The following is a 17,479-nucleotide window of genomic DNA, read 5'->3' as shown; positions in this document are numbered from 1 at the left end:
TTAAAATTATTTGCATACACTCGTGATTAGTGATTCGTTCAAGCCCTCTCTACTACAGCTCTTTTAAAAATAAGCACATTGAACCGATGAACTAACAGACCATATAAACAATACGTGCACGAGTAAAGGAACTTGTGAAGCGGTAACGATTAATTTTATTTTAGATGCTAATTATGGGGTTATTTTCACATTTTTTTTTTATAAAAAAAGTTACCAGCTTTATTTTGAGCGTAACTTGCTTACGGTTGATGCTAGAAACTCATTTATAAACAGAAATAAAGATTTCTTTAACACTTTACAAAAGTTGTAATGAGTTTTCCTCAGAAACCTTTTTAATTTTTGGATATTTCAAGTTGAAATATTCGTTTTGGAATTTGACGAATATCCTATTTTTCATTAGCTAGAACTCGGCTTCTGCTGGGTCTAGAGACCTCATGCATACATCATTTTTTTCTCCTTTCTATAGAACCGAAGTTGTTTATAATTAGTCAGTTTCATTTCCGGACTTATTTTGAACGTATATTTTTTCACCCTCGAGAAGGGGTGAAACTCACCCCCAGGTCAAAAGCACACCAAATTGCATGTCAATCTTTTCAATCAAGCTCTTTTTCTTAGCGATGTAGAATATATTTATGCACTATTTACCTTTTAAAGTACAAAGATATTTATTTAGTAGATAACTTATACTGAACAAAATTATTTGGCGGATTGTGCGAATAAAGCTCGTATATACTTTAATTCTATATTTTCTATTATAGGAGACCGATTCAGATAACAGCAGTGCTACAAACTTAAGTCAAAAAAATCTCAGGATTCTCACAGAAACTTGTACCGACCACCAGTTAATCTATGAAGTGAAAGATGTTTCAGCCCTCGAGTCAACGATAACTGGGGTACAAGAACATATACACAATTACAATAAACAAAAATGTAGAAATACAGGTAATCTAGAACACCCTTACAAAAGAAAACCAGATTATTTTTACTACTGTGAAACGGAAGTTCTTAATTTTTGTCGCCATATTATAAGGAACCATTCAATGGAAGTCGATGTGGCTGAAATTATCTCCAAACCAATCAAATCATGTGAAAGAAGAAGTCTATTTGATAAACTCTAGGAAATTTTTTAACTGATGGTGGAAACTCTTTCAAGGCTGTTAGACAGACTTATGTACCAGATCGGGTTCTCATTCATTGTGACAATTGTTTAGGATTTTTCTCTTCCAAACTATTATACCGACATAGAAAAAAATGTGGAAATAGAAGCAATCCAGAGAGGGCACAATTTGCTAGCCAATCAAAAATGTGTCCCAACATTAAAATTGATCATCGACTAAAAGAAGAAATGTTTCTCAGGATGAGAGCGGACAGAATTTCAATGGAAGCCAAGAACGACTTTCTAATTCGTCCATTTGGAACCCGTTGTTTGAAGACGCACAGAGAAAAGCATTTTATAGCAGTTACATCACGCAAAATGAGGGAATTGTCAAAAATATTTAAAGAAAGGAGAAAAATAGACCCATCTATATCCACTATGTTTTCAGCATTGCGACCAAAGTATTTGATGCCTTTGTTGAAACCACAAAACGAATAGCTTGTTATGATCCTGAAAAAGACTTGTCTCCAAATGTTGCCATGAATATATGCCATGAGATCACTCAAACAATGTTGCGATTTTGCAATCACTTTTGCCTATAAGAAACAAACTGCATACTTATCTGTTTCAACTGTTACAATTGAGGCATAGCTTAAAACTTTAATTCATCTATTTGAAGCAAACTGGAGTATTGAGGCCTCAACCCAAGCAGCTAATAATTTAAATCTTAACAAATGGAATAAGGTTACAATAGTTCCACTAGCGAATGGTCTAAAATTGCTAAGATCCCATTTAGTTAAACTTGCTGACGATGCAACGAAAATTCTGCAGAATTATTTGTGACACTACAGTTGAAAATGCACCGCAAAAGACTAACTCCAAAAATGTACTAAAATTAGAAGATATTAAAGCGTTTAACAATCTCATTGAATCTGTGTACTGTAGAATAATTTTGCTAAACAGAAAACGTTCTGGAGAATTACAGAGAATGTCCTTTTACACTTATGTTAACTCTATCGGAAATCAAAAATATGAAGAGTTTCAAAAAGCAGTTTCACCTTCTGAAAAAAAAACTATTAAGTTCAATGAAGACAGTAGCCATTAGAGGTAAGAGGGGCAGGGGTGTTCCAGTTTTGTTCAACCCCGAGGTACAAAATCATATCGATACTTTGCTTGCGGTTAGAAATGAATTTGTACCAAGGGATAATCCTTACCTATTTGCTCCTGTTAAATCTTCTTCACATTTAATCAGTTACAAAATATTAGGAGAGCACGCAAAATTATCCGTTGCGAAAGATCCTACTTATATAACATCGGCTCGTTTGCGTAAGCATCTGGCAACTTTATCACAATTATTAAATTTATCTGATGGAGAGATTGAACAATTAGCTACTTTCATGGGATACAGACAGAACTACAGAAGTTCCTACAGACTGCCAGATGATATTTACCAAACTACTAAAATAGCGAAACTGTTGATGGTAATGGAGAAGGGAACAGCCAACAAATTCAAAGGAAAATCTTTAGATGAAGTAGAAATTGATATGGACAAAAATCTTTTGGAAGATAACTTTTCTGAAAGCGATGTTGATGGTGACGATGAGGTTAAGTGTTTGCTACATGATGATAGTGAACCATCAACTAGTCAAATACGCCAGTCAATGGGAGCAAGAATAGGATATTACCTCCAAATTCTATCCTACTGCATGGATTTTAATGAAATTTTGGGCCTAGCTTCTACTTATCTCCTAATTCAAAGTCTACCCTATGCCGATGTGTGCTTTTATCTTGGGGGTGGTTCCCACCCCTTCTTAAGGGTGGAAAATTTTTTGGTTAAAATTACCACGGAATTTGGTAGAGAACCTAATTCTAAGCAAAAACTGTTCCATAATTTTTTTTTGAAAACTCAATACTTTTTGAGATATTCGTGGTTGAAAACCCTTTTCGGACGGTTTTTGCGAATACCTTAAAAACTATGCATCTAACTAAGAAAACTATATTAAACATTTTTGTAGGTTATAAAAAAACAAAGAGAGACTTGCCTTATTAAATCTTCCAGTTATACAAAAAAGAGATATGGTAGGTGAAAATATTTTGTTTTTTGGTACATTCTCAAATTGGTGTATTCAACTTGAAATAACAGAAAAACGGTCGATTTTAGGTGTATAATGCTAATAATATCTTTTGAGGTGCTTGAAAAGACCTTTACAATGAGCTATATTAAAGGTCCATTACATTAAAACTGAGCGAGATATGATGCAAACAAAATTGATAACTAATGTATTTTTAGAAAAAATGAGAAGTAATTTTAACCCACATCCACCAAAATGTAAATGCATAATTTTCTCTCCAAAATACCTTTTGTTATAGTGTTATTTCTATGTTCAAAAAGTTGGACGGGTTTAAAATGAATGGTTTTTGAAAAAACAAAGATCAAATTTTAAAACGCATTTTTAAATTTTCTTAAAAATTTTCCTTTTTCTCCATGTAACTTGAAAATGATAAGAGATAGAGTAAGGAAAAATAAAAAGGAAATTTTTATCTGAAAAATCCCTACATTTTTGTGTAATATCTTTCTTTCGTATCTCTTATCTTTTTCGAGTTACATGGAGGAAAAGGAAGATTTCTAAGAAAATTTAAAAATGCGCTCTATAATTTGATCTTATTTTTTTCAAAAACCATTCACTTTAATCTAGTCCAACTTTTTAAACATAGAAATAACACTATAATAAAAAGTATTGTAGAAGAAAAACGATGTAGGTATTTAAATTCTGATGGATGAGGGGTTAAATATACTTCTCATTTCTTCTTAAAATACATTAGTCATCAATTTTTTGCAGAATATCTCGCTTAGTTTGCATGTAATCAACAATTAGTATTGCTCATTTTAAAGGTCTTTTCAAGCACTACAAAAGTTATTAGTATCATTATACACCTAAAATCGACAGTTTCTCTGTTATTTCAAGTTGAATACACCGATTTGAGCATGCAGCAAAAAAACGAACTCTTCTTACCTACCATATCCCTCTTTGTATTTTAACTAGAAGATTTATGAAGGGACGAATCTCTTTGTTTTTTATAACCTACAGAATTATGTTATATAGTTTTTTTATTAGATGGATAGTTTTTAATTTATTCGCAAAAATTCGTACGAAAAAATACGAATTCGTACGAATAACTCAAAAAGTATTGAGTTTTAAAAAAATAATTATAGAACAGTTTTGCTTAAAATTATGTTCTCTAGCCTCTTCCGTGGCTATTTTAACCAAAACATTTTTCACCCTCGAGAAGGGGTGAGAACCACCCCCAAGATAAAAGCTCACATCGGCATAGGGTAGACTTTGTTTCTTGAGCTATTCCCTACTTACTGTAAAAATATCAAGTAAATCGATGTAGTAGGATGGAATTCGGAGCCAAATACCCTCATTGACTGCCCTAAAAGTGAGAATACCATTTTTACAACGAAAAAAAAAAAATAAAACATTCAAAAATAAGACTGCGCGAAAACTAGTTCCATGGACAGAAAGACAAAAGTCTGTCACTCTAAACTTTTTCAAGAATCATATCAAATCTAGAAGGCCTCCAAAAAAAGGTAAGTGTGAAGAACTAAAGAATAAATTTCCTGAGCTATTGAACAAAATAACTGGTTAAAGAATAAAGTATTCCTACAAAATTCATATTGCAATAATAAAAATTAACGCATGTTTTTTTTATTAAATTTTGGGTTTTACATTACTCTAAGAATCATTGTTTATATTTAAAAGAATAAAATTTTGTATTTTAAATGATTGTTGTTTTTATCAAGGAATAAAAACTAGAAAATTTTTTTTATCGTTTTATTAATACTCCTATTAAATAAATCCCAATTTAAAATAAAATAAAATTATTATTATCATTCATGAGGATCTATTTTAAATGCATTGAGTAACCAAAGTTAAAAAGTCCATTTAAACATCTATAATTGGTTTCCCTTGTAGGAATCTAAATTTAGCTGATGAATGAGAACAGGTGTTCGAACTTTTTGTAGTAAGTAAGTATGGCAACACTGTAATGACGCAATAATATACAATATACACTAAATTGGAGCTAATAAAGTGGGATACCGAAAGGAGTTAGCAACATTTGCAAATTGAATGAAAATTTGAATTTAAAAATAATATTTTATTAAAACCAAAATTAGCAGCCCTTATTAATAAACAGTTTATAACAAATATTCACTATCGAATCGAACGTAACTCATCGCTATCAAGGAGACGCAAGAAGGTGCAAGTACGAAAAGACGCAACATTGTTGGAAAGATGTATATATATATATATATATATATATATATATATATATATATATATATATATATATATATATATATATATATACATATATATATATATATATATATATATATGAAAAAACAAAAGATGTAGATCTTTGAAACACACTCAGTGATCAAAAGATCCACAGGTACTGGTTTAACGACCACTCGTACGAAATCAAAAATGGAATGTGTCTAAAGATATTCAACCTCTCATCTTTATTGATAAGCCCAGAGAGGTTGAAGAGGGCGAAACACATTTCTAAGAACTGGTGTTTGGATCTTTGATTCTATTCGAAAAAATTTTCCCAGCCAGATATAGTGGATGTGTGAGTTATTCGTAAGGGGATTTTTCCACATTCTCTATTTCATTTGTTTGATATATATATATATATTCATATTTATATCATTATTGCTTCCATATTATATACCGTAGCATTGAATGTTGCGTCCTTCGAACTATTACGTCCGAATATTGGACGCAATAAAACTATCCTGATTTTATGGACTTCCCACTACTTCTACTTAAAAATGGCGCCTTAGTTAAATGCAGATTTCTATATTTACCAATAGCCCAAAACGTCATGCCGCTCTCTAGTTAGATTTCTGAGATATTAAACTTCTCCTAAAAATCGTGAGACGCAATAATATTCTAAACTTGTAATCAAATGAATAATGTTAGTTCAGCGAGTTGACGAAAGTGGCGCGGTTATAATATACATATTTACCGTATACTTCGTTTCCTTTAGAACATTATTGCGTCAAAATAGGAGATATGACAACGTTGCCCAGAGTATCTATTTTTAGAACATAACAGAATCTTTCGACCTTGGCTAGTTTGTTTTCGGCGGTTTGTTTCTCGTTGATTTTAATATAATATATCAACTTGTTCGTCCTGTTGCTTATTGCGTCGTATATTTATTGTGTTCTTTTAATCCTCAAACAAATAGGTAAGTGAATTTCTATGTTAATATTTTTATTAGAAGGGAAAAATTTTTAATTATTTTTTCTTTTTGATTTCGAGATTATTTATTAGCCTATGCACTAAAAGAGTAAAATATATTAAAAATATTTTTGATAATATTTATCAATTCAGTAATTACTTAATCAGTTAAAGAAGTTAAATGCACAACTTTGTTAAGTACATTTTTAAAGAAATCAGTTACTGTTTTCATTTATTGGATAAATTGAAATAAACTTACTAGCACAGCATTAAATTAAAAATTAATTTTTTGTAATTTAAAAAAAAAATGGTAAATATTCAAATATTTGGACGTCATTGCAATCATTTTTGTGACCACTTGTTTTAAGTTTCAATAATTGTAAAATAGGTACATATATCATTTCAAAGGAATAATGTACTCTTACTAAAAATAAATCCATTTACTCACGGTTTTTGCTCCAAATTTTAAACAACCGTTTATATTGACATGAAATTTGGCATACACATAGCTAACAAGGCTAAGAAAGAAAGTGATATTGTGCCGATGTGTGCTTTTGCCCTAGGGATGAGTTTCACTCCTTCTCGGGGGTGAAAAAACATGCTTTAAAAAAAGGCCGGTGATGGATAAATTGACTATTTTTAAGCAAGTACTTTTGTTCTATAGCCTTTTTCACAAGTCAATATTTTTCGAGTTATTTGCGAGTGAATATGTTCATTTTTCAACAAAAAAAAACATGTTTTTAGATGGTTTTTCGCAGATAACTCAAAAAGTGAATATTTTATCGGAAAAAAAATACTTTTAGCAGAAATACAGCTTATACAAAGTGAAAAAACGGTGTATGTATGGGGCCTCTAGACCCAGCATAAGCAGTTTTGTAGCCAATGAAAAATAGTTTCATATTCGTCAAATTCCAAATCAATATTTCAACGTGAAATAATAAAAAAAATGGAGAAACTTTTGAGGAAAAGTTTAAAAGTAGCTTTATTTTCGTTTTTTTAAGTTCCTAACATCAAAAGTAAGCAAGTTACGCTCAAAATAAAGTTAGTCCGTCTTTTTTGAAAAAAAAAACAATGGGATAACCACCCCGTAATTAGGATCTCAAAGAAAATTAATCGTTACCGCTTCACAAGTTGCTTTACTTATGTATTATTTTGATGATCTGTAAGTTTCATCGGTTCAAAGTGTTTATCTTTGAAAAAGTTGGAAATAAAGTAAAATTTTCTTAATTTTTAATTTTGACAAAATCATGTTTTTTTTTTCAAAATAAGTTACAAATTATTATTGATAGGCACCAAAAACCTCAAAGAACAAAAATTTGTAAGCTTTGCTTTTTTGAATACTTTTTTTTGATTTTCAGTAAGACAAAAATGGATTCAGATATGGCTGTTTAAAATTATTTGCATACACTCGTGATTAGTGATTCGTTCAAGCCCTCTCTACTACAGCTCTTTTAAAAATAAGCACATTGAACCGATGAACTAACAGACCATATAAACAATACGTGCACGAGTAAAGGAACTTGTGAAGCGGTAACGATTAATTTTATTTTAGATGCTAATTATGGGGTGATTTTCACATTTTTTTTTTTATAAAAAAAGTTACCAACTTTATTTTGAGCGTAACTTGCTTACGGTTGATGCTAGAAACTCATTTATAAACAGAAATAAAGATTTTTTTAACACTTTACAAAAGTTGTAATGAGTTTTCCTCAGAAACCTTTTTAATTTTTGGATATTTCAAGTTGAAATATTTGTTTTGGAATTTGACGAATATCCTATTTTTCATTAGCTAGAACTCGGCTTCTGCTGGGTCTAGAGACCTCATACATACATCATTTTTTTCCCCTTTCTATAGAACCGAAGTTGTTTATAATTAGTCAGTTTCATTTCCGGACTTATTTTGAACGTATATTTTTTCACCCTCGAGAAGGGGTGAAACTCACCCCCAGGTCAAAAGCACACCAAATTGCATGTCAATCTTTTCAATCAAGCTCTTTTTCTTAGGGATGTAGAATATATTTATGCACTATTTACCTTTTACAGTACAAAGATATTTATTTAGTAGATAACTTATACTGAACACAATTATTTGGCGGATTGCGCGAATAAAGCTCGTATATACTTTAATTCTATATTTTCTATTATAGGAGACCGATTCAGATAACAGCAGTGCTACAAATTTAAGTCAAAAAAATCTCAGGATTCTCACAGAAACTTGTACCGACCACCAGTTAATCCATGAAGTGAAAGATGTTTCAGCCCTCGAGTCAACGATAACTGGGGTACAAGAACATATACACAATTACAATAAACAAAAATGTAGAAATACAGGTAATCTCAACACCCTTACAAAAGAAAACCAGATTATTGTTACTACTGTGAAACGGAAGTTCTTAATTTTGGTCGCCATATTATAAGGAACCATTCAATGGAAGTCGATGTGGCTGAAATTATCTCCAAACCAATCAAATCATGTGAAAGAAGAAGTCTATTTGATAAACTCTAGGAAATTTTTTAACTGATGGTGGAAACTGTTTCAAGGCTGTTAGACAGACTTATGTACCAGATCGGGTTCTCATTCATTGTGACAATTGTTTAGGATTTTTCTCTTCCAAACTATTATACCGATATAGAAAAAAATGTGGAAATAGAAGCAATCAAGATAGGGCACAATTTGCTAGCCAATCAAAAATGTGTCCCAACATTAAAATTGATCATCGACTAAAAGAAGAAATGTTTCTCAGGATGAGAGCGGACAGGATTTCAATGGAAGCCAAGAACGACTTTCTAATTCGTCCATTTGGAACCCGTTGTTTGAAGACACACAGAGAAAAGCATTTTATAGCAGTTACATCACGCAAAATGAGGGAATTGTCAAAATATTTAAAGAAAGGAGAAAAATAGACCCATCTATATCCACTATGTTTTCAGCATTGCGACCAAAGTATTTGATGCCTTTGTTGAAACCACAAAACGAATAGCTTGTTATGATCCTGAAAAAGACTTGTCTCCAAATGTTGCCATGAATATAGTGAGATCACTCAAACAATGTTGCGATTTTGCAATCACTTTTGCCTATAAGAAACAAACTGCATACTTATATGTTTGAACTGCTACAATTGAGGCATAGCTTAAAACTTTAATTCATCTATTTGAGGCAAACTGGAGTATTGAGGCCTCAACCCAAGCAGCTAATAATTTAAATCTTAACAAATGGAATAAGGTTACAATAGTTCCACTAGCGAATGGTCTAAAATTGCTAAGATCCCATTTAGTTAAACTTGCTGACGATGCAACGAAAATTCTGCAGAATTATTTGTGACACTACAGTTGAAAATGCACCGTAAAAGACTAACTCCAAAAATGTACTAAAATTAGAAGATATTAAAGCGTTTAACAATCTCATTGAATCTGTGTATTGTAGAATAATTTTGCTAAACAGAAAACGTTCTGGAGAATTACAGAGAATGTCCTTTTACACTTATGTTAACTCTATCGGAAATCAAAAATATGAAGAGTTTCAAAAAGCAGTTTCACCTTCTGAAAAAAAAACTATTAAGTTCAATGAAGACAGTAGCCATTAGAGGTAAGAGGGGCAGGGGTGTTCCAGTTTTGTTCAACCCCGAGGTACAAAATCATATCGATACTTTGCTTGCGGTTAGAAATGAATTTGTACCAAGGGATAATCCTTACCTATTTGCTCCTGTTAAATCTTCTTTACATTTAATCAGTTACAAAATATTAGGAGAGCACGCAAAATTATCCGTTGCGAAAGATCCTACTTATATAACATCGGCTCGTTTGCGTAAGCATCTGGCAACTTTATCACAATTATTAAATTTATCTGATGGAGAGATTGAACAATTAGCTACTTTCATGGGATACAGACAGAACTACAGAAGTTCCTACAGACTGCCAGATGATATTTACCAAACTACTAAAATAGCGAAACTGTTGATGGTAATGGAGAAGGGAACAGCCAACAAATTCAAATGAAAATCTTTAGATGAAGTAGAAATTGATATGGACAAAAATCTTTTGGAAGATAACTTTTCTAAAAGCGATGTTGATGGTGACGATGAGTTAAAGTGTTTGCTACATGATGATAGTGAACCATCAACTAGTCAAATACGCCAGTCAATGGGAGCAAGAATAGGATATTACCTCCGAATTCTATCCTACTGCATGGATTTTAATGAAATTTTGGGCCTAGCTTCTACTTATCTCCTAATTCAAAGTCTACCCTATGCCGATGTGTGCTTTTATCTTGGGGGTGGTTCCCACCCCTTCTTAAGGGTGGAAAATTTTTTGGTTAAAATTACCACGGAATTCGCTAGAGAACCTAATTCTAAGCAAAAACTGTTCCATAATTTTTTTTTGAAAACTCAATACTTTTTGAGATATTCGTGGTTGAAAATTGGCCATTTTAATTGAAGCATAATACCTTTTCGAACGGTTTTTTGCGAATACCTTAAAAACTATGCATCTAACTAAGAAAACTATATTAAACATTTTTGTAGGTTATGAAAAAACAAAGAGAGACTTGCCTTATTAAATCTTCCAGTTATACAAAAAAGAGATATGGTAGGTGAAAATATTTTGTTTTTTGGTACATTCTCAAATTGGTGTATTCAACTTGAAATAACAGAGAAACGGTCGATTTTAGGTGTATAATGCTACTAATATCTTTTGAGGTGCTTGAAAAGACCTTTACAATGAGCTATATTAAAGGTCCATTACATTAAAACTGAGCGAGATATGATGCAAACAAAATTGATAACTAATGTATTTTTAGAAAAAATGAGAAGTAATTTTAACCCACATCCACCAAAATGTAAATGCATAATTTTCCCTCCAAAATACCTTTTATTATAGTGTTATTTCTATGTTCAAAAAGTTGGACGGGTTTAAAATGAATGATTTTTGAAAAAACAAAGATCAAATTTTAGAGCGCATTTTTAAATTTTCTTAAAAATTTTCCTTTTTCTCCATGTAACTTGAAAATGATAAGAGATAGAGTAATGAAAAATAAAAAGGAAATTTTTATCTGAAAAAGCCCTACATTTTTGTGTAATATCTTTCTTTCGTATCTCTTATCTTTTTCGAGTTACATGGAGGAAAAGGAAGATTTCTAAGAAAATTTAAAAATGCGCTCTATAATTTGATCTTATTTTTTTCAAAAACCATTCATTTTAATCTAGTCCAACTTTTTAAACATAGAAATAACACTATAATAAAAAGTACTGTAGAAGAAAAACGATGTAGGTATTTAAATTCTGATGGATGAGGGGTTAAATATACTTCTCATTTCTTCTTAAAATACATTAGTCATCAATTTTTTGCAGAATATCTCGCTTAGTTTGCATGTAATCGACAATTAGTATTGCTCATTTTAAAGGTCTTTTCAAGCACTACAAAAGTTATTAGTATCATTATACACCTAAAATCGACAGTTTCTCTGTTATTTCAAGTTGAATACACCGATTTGAGCATGCAGCAAAAAAACGAACTCTTCTTACCTACCATATCCCTCTTTGTATTTTAACTAGAAGATTTATGAAGGGACGAATCTCTTTGTTTTTTATAACCTACAGAAATATGTTATATAGTTTTTTTATTAGATGCATAGTTTTTAATTTATTCGCAAAAATTCGTACGAAAAAATACGAATTCGTACGAATAACTCAAAAAGTATTGAGTTTTAAAAAAATAATTATAGAACAGTTTTGCTTAAAATTATGTTCTCTAGCCTCTTCCGTGGCTATTTTAACCAAAACATTTTTCACCCTCGAGAAGGGGTGAGAACCACCCCCAAGATAAAAGCTCACATCGGCATAGGGTAGACTTTGTTTCTTGAGCTATTCCCTACTTACTGTAAAAATATCAAGTACATCGATGTAGTATGATGGAATTCGGAGCCAAATACCCTCATTGACTGCCCTAAAAGTGAGAATACCATTTTTACAACGAAAAAAAAAAAAAAAAAACATTCAAAAATAAGACTGCGCGAAAACTAGTTCCATGGACAGAAAGACAAAAGTCTGTCACTCTAAACTTTTTCAAGAATCATATCAAATCTAGAAGGCCTCCAAAAAAAGGGAAGTGTGAAGAACTAAAGAATAAATTTCCTGAGCTATTGAACAAAATAACTGGTTAAAGATTAAAGTATTCATACAAAATTCATATTGCAATAATAAAAATTAACGCATGTTTTTTTATTAAATTTTGGGTTCTACATTACTCTAAGAATGATTGTTTATATTTAAAAGAATAAAATTTTGTATTTTAAATGATTGTTGTTTTTATCAAGGAATAAAAACTAGAAAATTTTTATTATCGTTTTATTAATACTCCTATTAAATAAATCCCAATTTAAAATAAAATAAAATTATTATTATCATTCATGAGGATCTATTTTAAATGCATTGAGTAACCAAAGTTAAAAAATCCATTTAAAGCATCTATAATTGGTTTCCCTTGTAGGAATCTAAATTTAGCTGATGAATGGGAACAGGTGTTCGAACTTTTTGTAGTAAGTAAGTATGGCAACACTGTAATGACGCAATAATATACAATATACACTAAATTGGAGCTAATAAAGTGGGATACCGAAAGGAGTTAGCAACATTTGCAAATTGAATGAAAATTTGAATTTAAAAAAAATATTTTATTAAAACCAAAATTAGCAGCCCTTACTAATAAACAGTTTATAACAAATATTCACTATCGTTTCGAACGTAACTCATCGCTATCAAGGAGACGCAAGAAGGTGCAAGTACGAAAAGACGCAACATTGTTGGAAAGATGTATATATATATATATATATATATATATATATATATATATATATATATATATCGGGTGTTCTACAGCATTCGCCGTTTCCCGCATACTATTCGCCATGCTTTTCGGTCACGAATATCTTCCTCATTGAGTTGTCTACTGTTCATTGCTTTCCCTACATCTTGTATCCATGTTCTCTTCGGTCTGCCTCTTTTTCTTCTCTCGGGTGGTGCATACTGGATCATTTTCTTGAGCCATCTTGTTGGTCCCATTCTCTGGACGTGCCCGTACCATATTAATCTTTTTTGTTCTATTCTGTCTATAATATCCTTTTCTACTTCCATTCTTTCTTTTATTTATTCGTTTGGGATATGCTGCAGTTTAGATATTCTGCAGCTTCTTCTAAGCTCGTCCATTTCTAAAGCCTGTAGTCTTTTATTTTGTCGGTCTTTTACTTCCCACACTTCCGAGTTGTACAGGACAATTCCTTCCACGATAGTTTGGTAGATTTTTTTCTTTGTCTGATTTTGCAGTCCTGTACTCCACCAAATGCCATTCAGCTGTTTTATAGCTTTTCTTCCTTGACTTAATCGATATTCTATATCTTGATCGCATGTGGAGTTTTTGTCAAAAATAGAACCTAGATATTTAAATTCATCACATCCTTTTATGCATTCCCCTTCTAATTCTAAGTTTTCAGTATCACCTCCGACTACAAGGTATTCAGTTTTCTCGATGCTCATTTCCAAACCCCATTTTCGGTACTCCTCTTTCAATTTTCTAATCATGTAACTGGCGTCATCTTTATCAGCAGCAATCACAACTTGGTTGTCAGCAAATAGCAACGTATACAAATAAGAATCTCCTACTGGTATCCCCATTGTTTGGCATTTCCTAGTCCAATATTTTAACACATGTGTAAGGTAAATTTTAAATAAAGTGGGCGACAGACAGCATCCCTGCAAAAGGCCTTTCGAAGTTTTAAAGGTATTTGAAAGTTTCGTTCCAATTTTAATTGCTGTTGTTGCATTAGCATAGAGATCTTTTATTGTTTGGATGTATTTTCTATTTAAAGTGGTTTGTTGTAATACCTCAAACATTTTTTCTCTGGGAACGGTATCGTATGCTTTTTTTAAGTCTACAAATACCATGTGAGATGAAATATCTGATGATTCCATATATAAGTTTGGGTGTGTGTATATCAGAAATGACATTCTATCATTAGTTTGAAAAAGTTGAGACACCTAGCTAACGATTTAGACACCTAGAGAGACGATTTAATCTCACGGTTCGATTTATTGACGCTATTTATTTTTTTCTTATAAATAACCATCGCCCATTACATGGTAGTAACTAAGATACGAAAAGAAATAAACAATATGGAAAAGACAGGGAAAGAGTAGAGTGCCACAAATCAAATGTCATCTATTTCTTTTAAAGTTTCACTTTCAGTTTCCCAGTTTCAGTTTCAATTATATAGGACCTGGGCTCCTGACAGATCGCAACAACTTGACGATATTTCCTGATATCAACCTCCCACACAAAATCACCAACTTTAAGAGGATCTATATCCTTGGCATTGTGTCGCTTATTGTAGTTTTTTGCTTGTTTATCCTTTATTTCGATATTTTTATTTTTAATGCTTGGTTCTTTTGAAAAGTTTAATAAGCTTTGAAGATGGGGCAAGATCTTAATTTTCTATTCAATAATAATTCATAAGGTGAAAACCCACATTATAGGAGCGTACATCTGTATGGCTGGATTAAGAAATGGCTGGACTAAGAAAACACTATCTCACTGGTGCACTTCTGGTAGACACGGGGTTGCTATAACAGAGACCGATGAGAAAATACAACGTTGGGCAGAATACATCGATGAACTGTTCGATGATAAAAGAGTGGACCTGGAACACATAGAACTTACTTTAGGAGAAATAGGTGCAGATATAACAAAGGAAGAAATTATACAAGAAATAAAAACAATGAAGAACAGAAAAAGCCCAGGACATGACATACTTCCTATCGACCTTTTAAAAATTATAGATGAGCAGCATATTGATGTTTTAGTGGTACACTTGAACAAAATTTATAGCTCAGGCACATTACCCAAAGAATGGTTGACTTCGATCTTTATTTGCCTCCCTAAAAAGAAAAACGCAACAGAATGCGGCGACTACCGCACTGTCAGTTTGATGTCCCATGTGCTAAAGTTGCTAACGGAAGTCATCCATAACCGAATATATCATAAACTGGACATAGACATTAATGATACGCAATTTGGGTTTCGCAAAGGCCTGGGAATTCGTGAAGCTCTTTTTTCACTTAAAAGACTTATACAAAGGTGTCTGGACGTCAATCAAGATATACATGCGTGTTTTATTGAGTATAATAAAGCATTCGACAAAGTACGACATAAACAATTAATGCATGTCCTGGAAACAAAGAAGCTGGACTACAATGACCTCAGGATTATATCGAATTTATATTACAAGCAACGAACAAAAGTACGTGTTAACGATCAGCTGTCAGGGGAAATTGAAATCAGACGTGGAGTGAGACAGGGATGCGTGTTGTCGCCAATTCTTTTAATGCCTACTCGGAAGAGATCTTGAAAAAAGCTCTTGAGGGTGAAACAGCTGGAATAAAGGTCAATCGAGTTCCCATTAACAACATTAGATATGCGGATGACACTGTCATCTTAGCTGAAACTATTGGGGAAAATGATCAACTCCACAGGAGATTACTTACAGGAAATCAAAATCAGGATAGAAACGGCTAGAGAAAATTTTAACAAAATGAGAAAAGTGCTCTGCATAAGAGATTTGAAGTTGGATCTAAGAGTTAGGTTGGCGAGGTGCTACGTTTTCTCGACTTTGTTTTATGGAATTGAAGCTTGGACCTTGAATGCTGCATCAATGAAAAAACTAAAATCATTCGAGCTGTGGGTGTACAGAAGAATTCTGGAAATATCGTGGACATAACATGTCACAAACAAAGAGATTCTGAGAAAGATGAATAAAGAAATGGAAATCCTAAATATCAAAACAAGAAAATTGGAATATCTCGGACATATTACACGTGGAGAGAGATACAGCTTGCTCCAATTGATCATGCAGGGAAAGATTAAAGGAAAGAGAAGCATAGGGAGATGCAGAATATCGTGGCTGCGCAACCTGAGAGAGTGGTACGGATGTACATCGAAATGAACTTTTCAGAGCAGCTGTCTCAAAAATACGAATAGCTATGATGATTGCCGATAACCGCCGCGGAGATGGCACTTAAAGAAGAAGACGTCTGTATGCTAACAATGCCAAACTTAGGTCCTCTTTTTTATTTTTCTGAATTAATATTTTTGCAATTTGTACAGTTCGTTCGATCCCACCGTTGCTCTGTGGCCAGTGCGGACTGCTCGTCTTAGGAACAAAAATTAAAATTTTCTTTTGAAAATTTTATAAATTTTGATGAAAATTGAGTACCACAGTCGGATCTAACTTCCTCTGGGATACCATAACGCGAGAAAATATCTTTAAGTTTTGTATAGTCACCACAAAGCCGTACACAATCTCCATTGTCCATACAAACAATTGGACTGACCCAAGAAGTAGGCTCTTCAATAGGTTCAATTATATCCCTAATTTTAGCAATCTATCAATTTCAATTCTTAATTTTGGTAATAAAGGTAAAGAGGCGGCTCTGGGAACGCTCTGTAGAGAAGGTTTAGCATCTGACTTAATTGTATTTGATATTTTCAAAATACCAGGAACTGTTTTAGCAACTGTTTTAGCTTACATTTAAAAAATTAAAAAAAAACATTAAACCTAATGATTGACTGTCTGCTCAATATAGGTTGTCTCAACTTCCTAATACAATATATTGTTCCATAATTTGTAAAACCTTCATAAGAAAATTTTATATGTAGCTTACCCACTGTGTCCAATTTATGATCGACCGCTACACCAATTTCATCACATACCACAATTTTACCCACATATTCTGGAAGTAATTTTTCGAAGGGAAAATAGTTAATATCTGCTCATATATCCACAGAGAGAGGTACCTTGAATTTGTCATCCAATAAGATGTCTATGTACACTTGGCCAATATAGGAATCTGTGTGTACCACTTGGTTTACTTAATGTTGTTCTAAAGCTATTTTTTGTGTCTTTCCCTTTTTATTTTTGTGTTTTTCCTTTTTTTTTTGTTTTCCCTTCCTTCGGCCTCTGTACTATTGCTACTGGTGGACCTTGAACACTTAACAGCTCTGACAGCTTTCTTCCTGCACATCACACTCCAGTGACCTCTACGTGAACAAGATCTGCATTCTTGGCTGGACATTTCTCCCTATTTTT

The 17,479-nt window shown here is 32.3% G+C and overlaps 1 protein-coding gene across 1 annotated transcript; it reads left to right on the top strand.

Moving 5' to 3' along the window:
* Window positions 1–1,780: 1,780 nt before the first annotated feature.
* On the top strand, window positions 1,781–12,198 carry LOC126878456 (uncharacterized). The gene is made up of 2 exons (XM_050643831.1): window positions 1,781–2,700; window positions 10,432–12,198. Exons 1-2 carry the CDS (start codon window positions 2,101–2,103, stop codon window positions 10,780–10,782), a joined length of 951 nt encoding a protein of 316 aa, XP_050499788.1. The 5' UTR covers window positions 1,781–2,100; the 3' UTR covers window positions 10,783–12,198.
* Window positions 12,199–17,479: the final 5,281 nt, after the last annotated feature.

Source organism: Diabrotica virgifera, chromosome 1 (assembly GCF_917563875.1).
Source record: "Diabrotica virgifera virgifera chromosome 1, PGI_DIABVI_V3a".
NCBI lineage: Eukaryota > Metazoa > Arthropoda > Insecta > Coleoptera > Chrysomelidae > Diabrotica > Diabrotica virgifera.
The sequence above is the reverse complement of the archived record's forward strand: the minus strand, read 5'-3'. Positions and strand labels throughout refer to the sequence as shown.

Coding starts and splice junctions, on each gene's coding strand:
- LOC126878456 (XM_050643831.1), top strand. CDS start 2,101: ATGTTAACTCTATCGGAAATCAAAAATATGAAGAGTTTCAAAAAGCAG. Junction 2,701..10,431: donor ATGTTGATGGTGACGATGAG/GTTAAGTGTTTG, acceptor GGTGACGATGAG/TTAAAGTGTTTGCTACATGA.